The sequence below is a fragment of the Lycorma delicatula genome, chromosome 2 (assembly GCF_047948215.1).
Source record: "Lycorma delicatula isolate Av1 chromosome 2, ASM4794821v1, whole genome shotgun sequence".
Taxonomy (NCBI): Eukaryota; Metazoa; Arthropoda; class Insecta; order Hemiptera; family Fulgoridae; genus Lycorma; species Lycorma delicatula.
The window spans coordinates 549,883-567,534 of NC_134456.1; the positions used below are offsets into that span (position 1 = coordinate 549,883).

The following is a 17,652-nucleotide window of genomic DNA, read 5'->3' on the forward strand; positions in this document are numbered from 1 at the left end:
CTAAAAAATCTATTTTTTAACAAGCTACAAGATCAAGATAGTAAATACTGCTTAAAAGAAATAGTGTTGTAATGCATGTGTCATGATTTAACTCTTAAAAATAAACTGCTTTTTACTCATTAATAAACCAAGGTGTTTTATAATATTTTTCTTTTACTGCAACTTTTTTAAAGAGATTAAGGGCTAGTTAATATAACATCAACTTAGTGGAATCGTTTAAGTTCTTTAGAATTTGAATGCAAGTGCGGTAAAATCTCATCAGGACGCTTAAAATAAATATTAGCATAAGGAGTGTTTGCAAATTGAAAGTGAACCTGCTTAAACTTCTAATAGAATATTCACTATGGCAAATTTTACAAGATACTTTAGTTATGTTTTAGTCAAAACTGATTTGAGTTAACTCTTCTACTTAAATCTGAGGCTGTCCCTTTATGGGTTGATCATCCCCAAACTCTACCTTTTCTTTTTTTAACCCTTCGTCCGTTCTTGGACAGGTACTGTAGAAGTTATCACTTTCTGCTCATTTTTGTTGTCATATTAGAATGGAAGAGCATGCTTCTTGTTGGGTCTTGTTTGATTTTTAAATACGGGACTATGTGGCACTCCTATTTCCTGTTTTCAAGTTGCATAGAATGCAAGAATATTGCCAAAGATTCCTTGTTGGTAAAGCTAGGTCTTCTGCTTCTAAAATTTTAATGTTAATTTAATGATAATGACCTGAGAATTTTGTTTTCACTCAAATTTAAAAAATAAACAACCTTAAAATTTAAGAAAAATCAGAAAAGGAATTTCAGGATATTAGAGTATTTATATATTGCAGTTGAAGATTAAAGAAAAGTTATATGAAAATTTATAAATTGTTTCAGATTAATGTATTATTGATGTTTACAGGCAGAATGGTTACATCCTTGTGGAGTTAACGGTGGTGGATGTAGCCACATGTGCATACCTACAAGTGAAGATCATGTCGAGTGTTCCTGTCCTCATGGATTTTTCTTGCGAGATGACCAAACAACCTGTTCAGTATTACCGGCATGTGGTCCTGAACATTTTCCGTGTGGTTCATCAGGCACTGACTGTTTCCCTCAGGCTTGGCGATGCGATGGCCAAGCTGATTGTCCTGATTCAAGCGATGAAATCGGGTGTCCTGATTGTTCTCCTCATCAGTTTAAGTGTCACTCGTCTCAGTGTATAGGTAATATTATAATTAATTTTACTTAGAAATTAGATCTAGTTAGAAAGAAAATAACTATGTTTTGGTATATATTGATAATGATGCTTATAATCATAATAATAATAATTTATTTTCAATCAAATCAATATTAACAATGTAAACATATTTATAACAAAATAATATAGGCATAATTTGAAGGAAATGTTAGGTGTCTACATAAGAAAACTTGTGTTGAAGGAATAGTATCAAGAAAATAATCCTTTACGTGTTCACTTGTGGCTGACAGCTAATTAAATCTGTGTAAATTTACCAAAAATTTGATCTCATTTGATATTTTAGATAGAAATTAAAGTAACATTATTTTTATCAAAATCTGTGTTTGTTTTAAAAATTAAAATTAATAATAATAGAAATAAGTACCTTTACAACCGTAGAATAATATTTATTTTTTAAAAAAAACCAACCGAACAGTATTTCTTTGTTATTCTAATTCTTGAAGTGCCTATTAGGAGAAACTGGGTCCCTAATTCCATCCTTCTCCCTCAAATACCAAATAACAAAGAAGATTATGCCCCAGAATATTAGATAGGATTAATTATTTTTGTTGTGATAAAAATAATCTGTTATAAGTTTCACTTTTAATTCTCTAATGCCACCTTGAAAAATGTGCATTGGCGATCATAGTATCAAATAAGTTGGAAGTTATTGTTTTGATGAAAATTTTCAATGTACTCTTTTCTTCTATACCGTAAAATATGAGATGTTTATAATTAGATTGATAAATTAATGATAATTTATAATTATTATAAATTAAAGAAATTATATTTCTAATTATTTAAGTAATTAATTATTAAAGTAATTAGTAGATGATAAAGTCTTAAGATTTAGGTACAGGCATTAAGATTATTGTTCATATCTCACGCAAGAAAATTTTAGCATTTAAAATCATTGTACTTATTTATTACGAGAGGTTTTCTCTTAAAGTAAAGACTATTTCATTGTAAAAAAATTTGTTCTGAGAACTTAATAAATGTTTTTTATTTCTCTTAAACTACATACCCCTTTTACTACTTCTCTGTATAATCACCACATGAATTAAGACATTTATTGTAGCGATACACCGGCTTCAATATACCCTCGTATTCTACCGCCAGTCCATTTAGCCACTGATTAGCAGCATTTTTAGCTTCATCGTCACTATGAATTGCTTACCACTCAAAAATTATTTCAATTTCCCAAACAAATGGTAATCAGAAGGAGCTAAGTCAGGACTATACAGTGGGTGATTGTAAATTTCCCATCCAAATGTTCTCAGTAAATCATGTGTCGGACCTGCATGTGGACTGGCATTATTGTGTAGCAGGATGACGATGTCGGTCAGCCGCCCATGCCGCTGATTTTGAATGGCACGCTGTTACTCATGTAGAGTTTCGCAGTAGGCTTCTGCATTTATAGTTATTCCATGTGGCATGTGAAATCAATCAGCAATATGCCTAACTGTTCCCAAAAGACTGGCCATTATTTTGCATCAAATAGTTGTGTCATGACCTTTGTTGGTCTGGTTTGTGGTCGAGGATGACCCCATTCACTTGACTGCCATTTTCTGTCTGGGACGTAATATGAAATCCATGTTTTATCGCTAGTAACAATCGAAGATGTGCTGTGTAGCGCATCAGAAATTCTGAAGCCTAAATGATCATGAACAATGCGACCAATAACAGCTCTTGAAACATCAGAAAGAAGAAAGTCCTGGTTGGAAATTGTTAAGCAACTATCTTTTCTGATTTCATCATCGACGTGTTTCAAAAAGTCCTTGGTGATTATCGAGGGCCTCCCCGAACGTTCTAAATCATGTACATTAATTTTGTTATTTCTAAACCTTTTTTGGACATTTCTTTCATTCATTAGATTGTCACTGTACACAACGACCAACTGCTTATGAATTTCAGCCGGCTTAACGTTTTGATGTTTAAAAAACGTATGACTTCACGTATTTCACAGTCGGCAGTAATCAATTTTCCTATTCATTTTATAACGTAATAACTCACATGTAATCAAAGGTACTACAACGTGATAACTTACAGACAACAATGCAGTTTGTACATTACTAGTGTGGCAATGAATGACACAAGATCGCCATCCTTAGGCAGAGAAATTTCCCAGCAGTCTTTACTTTAGAGATATCTCTTGTGTGTTAGTAGTAATAGTATGAAGATAATTTAAAAAAAATTATACACTAAAGGATGTATTATGTTGTGGTTATTTTATTATACAAAAAGGAATTAATTTATCTAACCTCAAATGTTTCTTGAAACATCTTAAAAATGTATACTTTAATTACAGATTTGAGTTGGGTGTGTGATGGCACTCCACAATGTCCTGATGGCTCTGATGAGGCATCGTGTTGTCCTGGCGCTCCAGGATCAATGTTTCATTGTGGTGCTGGTGGTACTTGTGTTCTTATTGCTGCTGTTTGTGATGGTTGGAATCATTGTTCAGATGGATCAGATGAAACAGCTGTTGCATGTTCATCAAAACAAGTGAGTACTTACTGTTATCAATTTTCTTATTCTTTTTGTATATTAATGTAAGTTTCTTTTAAGGTATTTTATTTTTTGGACTGACATATCATTTGTTTTCATTGATAGTTACAGATGGATCATATTTTGATTAAAACACCACATTTTTTATGGTAATAATTTTTTAATGTTAAAATAAGATTTATTACCAAAAAACTTTTAACTAAAAACAGTTTACTTTGGGCAGTTATAAGCGGTTTGATTTTCTCATTATTGGAAATTGTTTCACCATTTTATTTCCATATCAGTTATTAATATTTATATCTGTTTTTTTATTTTTATGGTGATTCATATATAACTGATTTATCAGTTATATTATAAACAATTAAAGAAAAAACTATGAGAGTGATTTTGTTTTGTCTGCTTGCTGTTATAAGCTATTTTTATATTTATTCTGGAGCTCTTCATCTTACATTTTTGTAGAAAGGCTTTGTTATCATGACAGTCATTGGTTATATTAAAAGGATTCAGACAAACCAAACGGTATATAAAATATGATGTAAATTTTTTTGCTTTAAAATGTTTTCAATTATTTGTTATAATTACTAGAAATTTTTCAAGTTGATAGACGTGTATTTGGGAAGCGATTTAGAAGTGCTCTAAAATATACTTAAATATGTTAATAATAGATAGGTGTTAATTTGAATATTTATTGTTCTATTGTGTTGTGACAAATACTTTTGGGTTAGTAAAGCAAATTTACTTTATTGTTGAGGTTACTGTATTTATTACTGTTTTATGAGAGGATTTATAAATAAACATAAGCTATGTTGTTTTTCCTGCTGGTTATATCAATTTTGAGCACTTTTACAGAAGTAAAGATTCATTTATGTCTTAAAATTTTTATACAGGTTTTATCAATCTTTTAATAAAGTTTTTTTTATATTTTAGAGTTAAGTTTAACAAAAATTTATGTAAATAAAGTTAAAACCTATAAACTTGGAACACTTTTTTTCTAAAATTTGTTTTGAAATTTTGAAAACTATGAATTGATGAGTTGATGTAACTTTTCTATTTTTTATGGTTGATATATTATTGTTTATTGGCATTGAAGTGCACATAAATAATATGGTAAAAAAACATTAACTTCATTCAATAAGGAATTACTAAATTTCAATAAGCTTATATTTTTACAGTATTGTAAGAGCAGTAACAGGGTAAGTTACTCCCACTTTTTATTGTATATCATTCTATTTATTTAACTGTATGTTGGTTCGTATACCGTATACTTACAGGAACTTAACAAAAATGCACGCCTTCTCGCAGGCTTTTGACAAGGTGTGGGTGATGCAATGAAATACTTAGATAATGCCTAGCATGTAAATAATTTTTTTATAGTATATATAATTTTTTTATAGTATAAACAAACAGGTTTTATTCTGATAGCTTAAATAATAAAAAAAAATTGATTATTTTATATTAGTATTAATTTTTCTTAGGTTATTTGGTTTCATAATAATTACTTAACATTTAAAATAATTTATTCATTCAAGTGATTTATCTTCATTAAGCATAGTAATATCAGTGTAAAATGGTGTTTTGTTGTTTTGTTTCACAGGTTGATCCTTCAGGGTCTCACGTTCCACATCCTCAGGGAGGAGGTATTCTCCTTGTTGTTCTCATTGTTGTTTCTTGCCTTGCATTAGTTGCATTTGCTGCATATAAGTGTCGTGGAAGGTATGTACTTAATTTTTAATAGGTATAAATTGTTAACTGATTAACTTAATAAGCTGATCTCTACTGATTGCTGATATATATATATATATATATATATAGTAATTGAACTGGATCGCTCTTACCAGGGAAAAAGTTAGGTGTTTGTTTTAATCAGCACTTTTTGATGTTTATTGTCAGTCTTTAAGTAATAGTTAAAATACACCTTAAGCAGTAGATTAAAAGGTGTTTTTAAAATTCCCGTTTTACTTAATTGGTTTATAAACTTAAGAATTATGTAACAAATTACTCAGGAAGTAATACTGTTATAATCTAAAGGAGAACAAATTATTTGGCCAGTATGTTATTCCTTCTCTGTAAAAATGTTTGGTTATTTCTTTTTATTTAATTTTATTGTGTTAAGGTAAAAAGTATTTACATATATTTCCTTTAACTTTTTTATACTGAGAAGAATTATGAAATCATTATTATAAACGGTACATAAATATCTCACTGTTAACTTTAAAATATACAGGAAATACTTAGTTCTACTGTTGCACCATGAAATCAGTATTGTAAAAAAATACATTAATTTTTAACAGAAATTGCTTAACTTTAACAAAAGAAAAACTTAATTTAAAAACACCTAATACAAAAATGCAAAAATTTACATTTACACCTAATACAGTCAAATAAAATTTCATCATAAAAAAATTACATTTAAAAGAGCTTATAAAATTCCTGACAGAAATATGAAAATGTTCTATGATATTACATTACAATGCTTCTGCTTAAGGTATGCAAAGATAGATAGTAAGATTTACTTTTGGTAGTTCTTAGATTAACTTATATGAATTAAATTTCCTGTAGTAAATAGCTTATTAATGATCTTAATTACAGATTTGTGCTTTATTTAATCTACGATGATATGGCATTGGCTCTATTGGTAATCAATTTATAAAGAATAAATGTACAAAAGTAAACAAGAAGTGCAATTTAATACATTAGCCAGATATGGAATATATATGAGATGACAATGGTTATTTCTAATTTTAAGTGAAGTGTCAGTTGTCTAATGTGCTAACATTATTTATCAGTGTTGCACGTAGCAGTTTTTCTTAAATATTTGGATGCTGTTATTTAAGTGTTTCAATATCTGATAATATCTACAAGTTTACAGATAAGATAATCTGTGAAATCACAAATAAGTATTTTTTGCTTCTTTAACCTTTTGTATGCAGTTTGTTGAACAAGAAGTACTTCTCAGTATATGTCTACAAAATCAATTTAATCAGTATTTATTTTCAACATTTCATTGTTCCATTACTTTTTTAGTGATTTTCGTCTATAACAATGATTATACATTATTAAATATATCTAGTTAAATGACTTAAAAAATTTTGTAACTATGTTCTGATTTTTGGGGGTAAATATATCTTTCAGAAAAAATGAAGTGCTGAAATATTACTATTATAATGTATTGTGTATGATAATGTTTATGCGTTGTTATTGCCAACTTATCATTTCATTCAAAAGAGTATTAGGTATTCTTTTTATTACACTTAAGTATTTCAGTGCTCTGCAGTTTTCTACCTTAACTTAGGCTATGGAAAACCTTTTATTTTTATTAAATATAAGTTACCAACAAAAAAGGTTATTTATCTTGTTTAGTATGTAGCGCACATTTTTGGCGATAATAAAGTTTTATTCTTTAAAAAATTTATCTTTTAATAAACAAGAAAGAATCGTGAAGAGATTTTAAACATTATCACTAATATTGGGAATAAGTTATACTAGGGTTTAAAAGGTGATATCAGTAGAAGAAGCAGAAAACTTCAGTTATTTCTGTTCAATTTTTGAGAAGGACTTACACAAATCAGTTTTTGAGCAAGCTGAGGAGTAAGTAATTTCACTATAGGCAATATTGATATGGGAGGTAGTGACAGGAAGGATCTACATCAACCAAGCATACTGCATGTAGTAGGTTGTTAGTAAGATTATTTAAAATTGTTATTTACAATTCTTTAGAAATTGTTTGTTGTAAAAAAGCCTAGGAAAGAAAATGTTGTAAGATTTGCCTTTTACGATTGTGAAGGAAGGGTGAAAATTAGAAAATAGGTTGGTGGAAAGAATTATAAATATGTTTTATGATGATATGAAAGTCTGAAGTTGTAGTTAATTACTTGGAAATGTAAATAATTATGAACAATGATTGCATATTTTCTCAATTTCTGACTATATTAAACAACATATTCACTGGGTTTGGGGTTGGAAATGCATTTCAGATAAATATCTAAAATCTTTGTTGAGTTTTTTAATTGAAATTTTGTAAAGGGTGTGATAATGTAGAGCATGTGGCTCAACCAACACATCCACTGCCACTGTTACTGTATGTGTAATGTGACTGGAGGTACCTACCTCCAGTGACTAAAAAACTTAAAATAAAAAGAAATTGACTGCGATGGGAACCACAAATAAACATATTAAGAAGGCAAAGGTGTGTCTGGGATTCTAATATATATACACGTACACACACACTTCCCTTAAACTATTTATTTGCCTTTATAGTACTTATCGTGTTTTTAACGATGATTTAATTGAGAGAATATTGTTAACATGGATAATAATAGAGCTCCAGGTTTTTTATTATTTTTTTTCCAGTTGGAAAATGGTCAAACCCTTTGTCCTTTCAGTTCTTTGTACATAAAAAGATTTTTATTTTCTAGGGCAAATACTTTTTAACAGAACCACTCCCTTCATCTAGTTTTGTAAATATTTTAAGTAGATTTAAGGTTAGTATTTAAAAATTGCATATTTAATTTGATAAAATAGAAATTAATTTATTTTTTAATCTATTAGTCAAGTTTATTTATTTTTTATTTTTTTTATCGAGTACTAGCTTGTGGTGACGTACTAGGAGCACTCAAAAAGTTATCTACCTAGGGGTGTTGCAAGTTACATATTGAGATGTGTTTGATACCGTAATACAAGTGTTGATACAGTAGTGCTCCGAAGTTAGTAACCCGACTACGGCAATGGATTTGCAGAAATTGAAGCAATGATTAGTTGTAAAGTAAGTGGAGCAGGGAACCCATCGAAGATGATTCTTGCAGTGAAAGACTTGTGGAAGCAACCACACCTGATATCTGCCAGAAAGTGGACAGATTGTTTATGGAAGACAGGCGTGTAAGGGTTGCAATACTTGCTATAGAATGTGGAGTGTCCGAAGGAACCATTATAACAATACTTCATGACCATTTACACATGACAAAAATCAGTTCCTGATGGGTCCCGTGAAACCTCACATCACATCAGAAGCAATGTTCTGTGCAGTTGAGTGCGCAGAACTTGCAACTGTGTGAAAGAGGGATCCTATGCATTTTTTCAGCAGGTTGGTGACCGGTGATGAAAAATGGGTTCATTACTGGGATCTTGAGACAAAAAGTGTCCATGCAGTGGAAACACTAGAATCCCCAACATCCAAAAAATTCAAGACCCAGCCGTCGGCTGGGAAGGCTGTGGTCACAATTTTTTAGGATACTGAGGGAATTTTGTTGATCGAATACACTGAGCACAAGCAAATTATCACTGGTAATATCTACGCTGAGTATCAGAAGCTACAGGCAGAAATAAAGAAAAAGCGAAGAGGGAAGCTAACCAAAGGATCTTGCTTTTGCATGACAATGCTCCAGTCCACTCATCACACGTAAAGCAAACTTTAAGCTTTGAGGGAGTGTATATTTCAACAACTTCCTCACTCTCCTGGACCTGGCCCCCAGTGATTTTTTCCTGTTCAGAAACCTCAAGAAAAACCTTTGGGACAGATGTTTTCACAATGATGATGAATTGAAAGCAGCTATTTCAGGATATTTTGAGGAGCAAGATAAAATTTTTTTACTCTGGCATAACCTCTGTGCAGGCTAAATGGAGCAAGTGTGCAGAAGTGCTTGGGACCTATATTGAAAAATAAAAATGATACTACCTCTCTACTACCACCCTTTCTGAGGTAGGTAGAAAACTTTTTGAGTGCCCCTCATATTTAGAATGGTTAGAAATTATTACAATTCATAAACAACGTATTCAAAATTTTCTTTTTAATGTTTAATTAAGGACTCCTGTGTGGGAGCGTAGGCATTGTGATTTTTCTTAGTAGAAATATCATTATTTTAATATGAGTCTTTTTTTTGTTTTATTACTAATTAATTCTTTTTAAGTTTGTGTACAATAACCAAACAGAATTCTTGTACATTGTAAAAACTAAAAGTTATTAAAAACCCACATACATGATAATAGAGACAAAATTTGTCTGATCTTGTTTATAGATTATACGTGTAATATTTCAGCTTCTAAACTAAGCACAGAATTCTTTCTATCATTTCTTAGTTGGGAGGAGCATTTCTTTGAAGTCCAGAAAATAGCCTGTGTGGTAAGTAGGTTGAAAGATATAACTTTAAAAACTTATTAAAACTGGTGCTTCATTACAGATATTTCGGGATATCATTAAAAGTGGTTGTGTAGCTTTGGCAAGGAAGTCCTGCAATTGCCATGACAGGATTAAAATGTGTTTCTTTTTTTTGAATTTACTTTTTATTTTAATTAATTTCCTGTGAGTGTTTATTACATTTACAAAAAAAATAATAATTACTGTATTCAACCTAGGATTAGTCTACTGGTTAAACTCGTCGCAAAATCAGTTGATTTTTGAAGTCAAGAGTTCTAAGGTTCGAGTCCTTGTAAAGGCAGTTGCTTTTGAATGGATTTAAATGCTAGACAGGTACTGTGGATACCTGTGTTCTTTAGCGGTTGGGTTTCAATTAACCGCATGTCTCAGGAGTGGTCAACCTGAGTCTGTTCCAGGCCACATGTTTACTGGTACATTTACACTTATACTGCACTACTTCTGCAGCTACATTAGGCCTGGCAAGCCAGGCCAGTAGCGGTAATTGCATTTGCCTACATACATACACCCAGACGCAGCAATAGTTGGAAAACTGTTTGGAAAAAACCCAATTATTTTATCCGGCTGTATGATCTCTAGTAAATTAGTTTAACTAAATAAAAAACTGTGTGATATTCTGGAAATACTTTTATGCGATTCATGTTGAGAGTACAAAAATTTATTATTGCATTTTTGTTTGAATTTAAGGTGTGCAAAACCAAATCCTGGCCTGCCATGTGAAGGTGATTCAGCAGCAGATCCATTATCACCAAAACCACAACGTGTTTTGCCAATTGTGGGAGTAAACCAGGTATTAAAACCAGCTGTTCCTGCTACAGTCAGGATGTCAACATTGAACGGTGGAAGCAGTTCCAGTTATGAGCGTAGTCGGAGTGCTGTAACTGGCGCCTCAAGTTCTGCTTCTCTTTTATGCTACCCTTTAAATCCTCCACCTAGTCCAGCAACAACAGTTCAAAGAGACGATTACTGTTGCCCCCGATATAGGCCTCCTCCACCAACACCATGCAGCACAGATGTCTGCGATGAGTCTGATTCTAATTACCGATGTGATAGTGATCCTTTTCCTCCACCTCCTACACCTCGCTCCCATTCATCTGGTCCTCCTTCACCATCTTCATCTACATATTTTCATCCCTTACCTCCACCTCCTTCACCAAATGGCCGCTTTAATTGCTGACATTACCTATGCTTCTACCTCACTTATTTAATTATGTCACTCAGCTGACATATTCAGTTTCATTGTAATAGCTTTAAAATAAAAAAAAAATAAAATATAAATTGCCTTCAGAAAATAAATAATCTTAAGTTTTAATTCTTGAGATCTTAAACTAAGTTCAATTTGTGAGTGTTTCAAGTGACACAAATTTTGCAGAAGCTGATAACTTTCTTTTAGTATGTTTGCTGCGGTACGGTGCATATATGTACCGTAATAGGGAGTTACTGTGTGCTTGTCTTTGCGTAATTCCAGTACAGACAGATTGGTAAGTTATTTAAATTAACTCTCATGCTGTATGGGTCTCATTGTTACCATATTGTACTTGATGACTATGCGTTATGGCATATAATGTGCCATATGTAATGAATATTTTATTTTTCTTTATAACTAAAATTATGCTTTAAAACGATTTTATAGTTTATGATATCTCTCAGAAAAACACTGAACTAACTCTAGTTGAAACAGTTCTTTTATACATATTCTTATTTAGCGTCTACTCGTAATCAAGTCAAAATAAATCAATTAATTAATTTGGATGATATTTACAAGCAAGCGTATAAACATTTTGTGTGAAGCGATTTCAGACCCAATTATCTGGAAATAAATTTTATGTTCGTCTAGTGTTTATATAAAAATATTTCAACATATATTTCATTTAGGAAAAATAAGTTGACAAATCAAAACAGTGAGTAATGGATTAGGTGACGTAATATAATTAATTTAATTTATAAATAAAAACCAGCATTTATAAGATTAAGTAATATTATGAATGTTTTGTTGAATAATTTATTGAACAACTTGTGATAAAAATATATGAAAAGGAAATAAAATTGTCAGAAAGAGATTAAAAAACAATGTAATATGCGGTATGGTACAAATGTATACCAAACGAAAATCCAAGGTCAAACAGTTCAGCATATAGAGTAAATTCGTATAAAAACTAGAAGCACAGTACAAAGCCACAGGACAGGTAAATATATGCCTTAATACATAGTGGGTAATTACTATACAGCATCATAGTTGCCTGTGCAGCAAGATGGTTTAGTTCCCTATTTTATCTGCCGCAGTGAACGTGTTAAATAACAAAAAATTAAATTGACATTCTCAATTTAATCAAAATAAATTTTGTCAGATTACAAATATTTTTAAACTAAAATGTTGTCAACAAGAACTATTCTTGTCAACAAGAAATTAAACAAATACACTTTCTGCGACCGTAAAATAAAGAAAGACATAAAATTAGTTTTCAGTGGTATATTTAGCAAATTATTGATACAAAAAACTTTTCTTAAATAATTTATTATATAATATTTCTAATAAATTCTTTTAAAAAAATGTAAAAACACTAAGTATACTTGCTTCAAAAAAGTTTGTAACAGGTTTTATACTGCATAGTTTTGATTGATGAATAGAAACATTTACAAGTTAATGAAAATTATTTTCCGCTAAGTATTTCCATATTACATTTGCATCTATGGTTTTACGGCATGTTTGAGAAACAAGAGATACGGCTTGAAGAACACAGCATTTTAACTTTACAGAATACTAAGAGTTAGTTTGTTTTTTTTAGAACTAAACACAAAATATTTATGGTATGGTTTAAACAGGAAATATGTTTTTATGAATTTATACAGTTTTATTTGAGATTAATAATTTGTATGAAAGAGATTGATGCATCAGCTACAATGTTACATGGTGCTGAAATTTAATGGAAAGCTTGTGTATATGTATGTGTGTCCAGGAAATTTATTAAAATGAAAAATTAATTGAGCAAGGAATACACATGACACAAATTTTAATTACATATGTTGCAACTTATATGATAGTACAGTAGTTATCAACTGTTCTTAAGTAAATTTCATTTTTTTTAAAAAAGAAAAATTATCAATTTACTCTTCTGAATTTTAATTTTTCAATTTCCTCATAAGTACTGTACTAGGCAATTCTTTTTATGTACTACTACAATGCTGCTACTTGTAAATGAATGTTTACTGTTAATTCTGTGTATTACTGACAAAAACAAAGCTATTTTAATTTTATTAACTTTAATAAATCCTGACGAGTTAAATTATCATTTAAATGACCTTTAAATCAATATAAACTTATAATTCATTCCAGGCTGGTCTTGCATTGTCTCGATGCATCATTAGCTTCATATTGGAAACATGTATATGTTTAATGTGATATTAATAGTGCAATGAGCATTTGCCATTAAGTATTCTGTATTTTTATTTTATTTTATATTTTTTTATGTTTTGTACTGTGTGTATATTATATACATTAACTTTACCTAAATGTAAGTAAACGCACTCGCATAAAATTCATTTCAATAAAGTATATTCTCTCATTATAATTCAGATTTTATTCTAATGTAACTTAGATAATAAGTTAAAATAAAAAATTTGTTGTGAAACATATCTATTAATATATATATATAAAGAAAATTATAAAATTTCTTTGTTAAACATTTTATTAAAATTTGGTATTATTTCATTAAAAAAAAAAATTAATGTATTTAATTAAGTTATTTATGTTTATTTTCTGAAGGCAATTGTAGTTTTTTTTTTTATAATTAGGTAATTTACTTAATACTTTACAGGGTAAAACTGTTTTTATTATTTTTAAGGTTATAATCCTGTGTGGTTTTATTCCTTGTGCAGCTATGTTTGGCAGAATATACTCCACTGTATAATAAATATAGCCTATTATATAAGCATTTAATAACTTATGTTAAAATCTTCATGTTTATTTTCATCCTAATTACAAGATAACCAGAAGAAATTGAAATGAAGTATTTCATACAAATAACACTCCAAAAATGTTTTAACTCAAAAAAATAAAATTTATTTTTTAGTATGTAGTACAGATTTAGAGACGTTTCTCTGCTTATGCCAAGTTAACGCAGTTTTTCAAGTCATTCTTAACTGTTGTCAGGAAAATTTTTATCAGCCTTACGGTAGATGATATGAAAAATTAACTACTGGTAGTAACTTATATAGAACAGAACCAATCTGGAAATCAGATCAACATTGTTGGTCGGTAAAAATGATATTGGGAGTTTTGTGTAGCAGTTTGTTGACTTCAATCTGGTCCTGAAATATGAGGATATTGTATAACGTTATTAACAAATAAAATAAACTGTAACGATTTGTTGTAAATAATATTACTTGTTAACATTAGCATCTTTTCAGCATTAGCTTTGTTAGTTGATGGTTTAATTATTTAAAGAATGATAGTACATAAATTAATTTATTAGAATGATCTATCGTAAAACAAATCGTATATTCGGTTAAGTTAATTAATCTGACCGACTTGTCATGTCATTAACTAATATTTGTGTTCATTTCTTCACCTTAGTAATTTGTTGTGTAATTTATAATTATCATTATTATTATTGTGTACATAAATTTGTATATTTAATGTATATTGTGTGTGTGTATGTGTGTGTGTGTGTGTGTGTGTGTGTGTATATATTGCAGAGTATAATTATTTTAGATTTCCTTATCTGTGTGAAAATTAGAATTTTGAAAGGAAAAATGGAAATAGAGAAGGTATAAGTTTTATTTGTTTTTGTTATTTAATGTTAACAAAAATGTAATGTATGTAAGAGATGAGTTCATAAAAAAAAAATTTGTAAGAAAATTGTTAATTGTACATCATTATTCTACCAACAGCACGGTGTTTTTCAGAACTATGCAGTCTGTTTAACTTTGTCATAAAACAACTTTTCTTTCTTAATTATTGTGGTTAAAAGTATTTAAAGGTGCTGTGAGCCTATATTTATTTCTTAATATGTTTGACTTGAATTCATAAATAGAAAACACTTGGTAACCATTAATACAATTGTATGTTAAATATTTTAGCATTTTCCAAGTATGAATTTAAGTTGTCATTCAGCATAGCTCTTTGTACATTTTATTCAGGTGAACATCATCATGGATAAATAGGAAGTTACATTTCAACTCGCATCACACAGCCGTAGATCTCCATTTCATGAAGTAGTGTACAAAGTGTTAATTCACACTGACCAAAGGTTTCTGAATAGTAGCATTTTAATACTATTGTTCTTGAGTATGCATAGAGTACATTTTGTTACTATGCGATACATTTTAATTTTTCAGTTAATGAAGAGGGATATTGTTTGTTTCAAATTCTTTATAAATTATTAGATCATTTAACGAAAGTTAAAATAATTAAAGTTATATTTGCACCGATAACAATATGAGTTATGTTGAAGACTACCCTGGTTTTTTTTTTATAATAAGCTCCGTTGCAATATAATGTTCATAACACTGTATGATCTTCATCAATTTATTTTTACTTTCTGTAAATAGCAATTGATGAGCATTTCTCATGTCGTAAATTAAACGTGAGATTTTTTAAAGTTAGATTTTTGTTCATTGTTGAGAGTGCTAACAAGTATTAAATTATGTAATCTTAACAAATTTAAAATCATGATAGTTAAGAAAAGTAAAGTTTTAAATTTGTGGCATTATCATCTAATCTAATGGTTGCAGCTAATCTACAACCATCAGGTGTTACTATTGCAGGGAGAAAAGCACTTGTGGCTACTTTTTTTTTTAACTTGATATTAGATTTTTTGAACCCATCACTTATGTATGTGTGTGAAATTGTGCCTTTTGTAGCAATTTGCTCTTAATAATGTGTACAGAATAAAAAATTGTATATAACAGATTGATGTGTGTACATTTGTATTTATGTATGTATACATTTATAAGAATGTTTTAATTTTTAATGATATGTGCCTTATGTTCTATAGATTCAGAATTGCAACTTAATTAACAATTAAAAGTATGTTTACCATAAAGTTCCTGAATATTTATACAATAACTTGTTTATTTCTCTGTTTGAGTACAGTAATGTTAAGAGAATTTAAAATGTTTATTCAGTGTACATGTCAGTGATTACAGTTTGCATTACATATTTTTTTTTTTTTTTTTTTACCGTAGAATTATTTTTAATTAGTTTGATTTTAATGTATAATCTATGTACTTTTATTATATTTTTTATTGATGAATTAATCAATTGTTATTTCCTTTGTAATTTAATTTCTTTGTAAAGATACTAATTTCAGCTGAATTTGTTTTTAGCAATAGCCTTCAATGTTTCTTGTTTTTTAAAGAAATCTACCAAAAAAATTTAATTAGCGATTATTAGAATAGATTTTTGGAACACTTATGAATTAAGATAAAAGCAGTTATCTTATTTTATACCAGTTTTATGTGTTTGTGTACAGTGTAGACAGAAAACTCATTTCCAATTTTTTTCCAAACTCATAGTCATGTGGGAATTAATTTGGTCAATCTAGACCTCTGTTGTGGTTTTTATTACACTTTTTTTTTAAATGAATGTTGAATTTCAACAAATATTATATATATTTTTATGGTACCAAGAATTCAGTATTGACACAAATGTTTGTTTGCTTATATGTTGAAAACATGTCGTAACTTAGCCATTTCTAATATTATTGGTTTAACAGTAGTGCTACTCAGTACTTTGTTTTAAATCTTCGTTTTATACTATATTTTTTTTTTTTTTAAATGATTTAGAAAGTATACAAAGTACTAAAACAATGACTTCTTTGAAGTACTCCTTTGAAATAAACACCTTTGTTTACTTCAAAATGTTTTTCGAGATATTTATACCAGTAGATCGAATTTGTACTTTTATGTAATATTTAAAAAAATATAACCAACAAAACATTAATTTCTTATCGCAAGGATAATATAATATTAATTCTCTTAATTGTATATTACCTCATTAGTATCAGTTAGTAAATGCTTTATGTTAAGTGATTTTTTGTAGCGAGTATTTATCTAAGATCAATAGTTTATTTTGACATCAGTGGGTTATTGTTTTATTGATTTACTATTATTTTCTTTTTTAAATGCGAATTATTTTATTAATTTTTTTTTTTTAGATGATGGGGGTAGTAAAAGAATGTGTAATAATTTAGCCACAGAGTAAATCAACAGCTGTATTTTATGCCACAACTGATCTTAAATGTTCATGCATTCCACAATACTTACATCATCTACATTAATTAGTTAATACTTAATTTTTTAAAAATTAAATTATTTTTAGATTATAGACCTTATTGATAACAGTTGTATAAAATTCATTTCTTTAAAATAACTTTAATGTAAATGAAAAAAATGGATTTAATATACGATTAGTATTATATGACTAATGAAATATTTTTCACTTCATCCTATGTAATCAACACCAGAAGTGAATGAAATATATATATTTTTTTAAACATTGTATGGTACATATATATATATATATATATATATATATATATATATATATATATTGTATATACTGTATGTATTTTGTACATTAAAGCAAATTATAAGTGTATTATTTTTATTTTTTATTGATAGTTTAATATTTAAAATCGCTCAAAGTTGATGTAAATTTTTTATTTTTTACTTTTTTTTATTTCATTGTTAACCACTTAGTACACTAATTTCAGTTGTTTACAAAGGAAATTATTTTACAGTACAAAGAAAATTGTTATTTATTATCTTTAGTAATAAATTATTTA

General features: G+C 28.9%; 1 protein-coding gene across 1 annotated transcript in view; it reads left to right on the forward strand.

Moving 5' to 3' along the window:
• The window catches only part of arr (low-density lipoprotein receptor-related protein 6), a 174,783-nt gene extending 162,478 nt beyond the window's left edge, over positions 1 to 12,305 (forward strand). Inside the window, exons 22-25 of the mRNA XM_075357774.1 lie at positions 892 to 1,195; positions 3,518 to 3,714; positions 5,312 to 5,430; positions 10,553 to 12,305. Coding sequence (XP_075213889.1) covers positions 892 to 1,195; positions 3,518 to 3,714; positions 5,312 to 5,430; positions 10,553 to 11,042 — 1,110 coding nt within the window. The 3' untranslated portion in view covers positions 11,043 to 12,305. The remainder of the gene's footprint in view (positions 1 to 891; positions 1,196 to 3,517; positions 3,715 to 5,311; positions 5,431 to 10,552) is intronic.
• Positions 12,306 to 17,652: the final 5,347 nt, after the last annotated feature.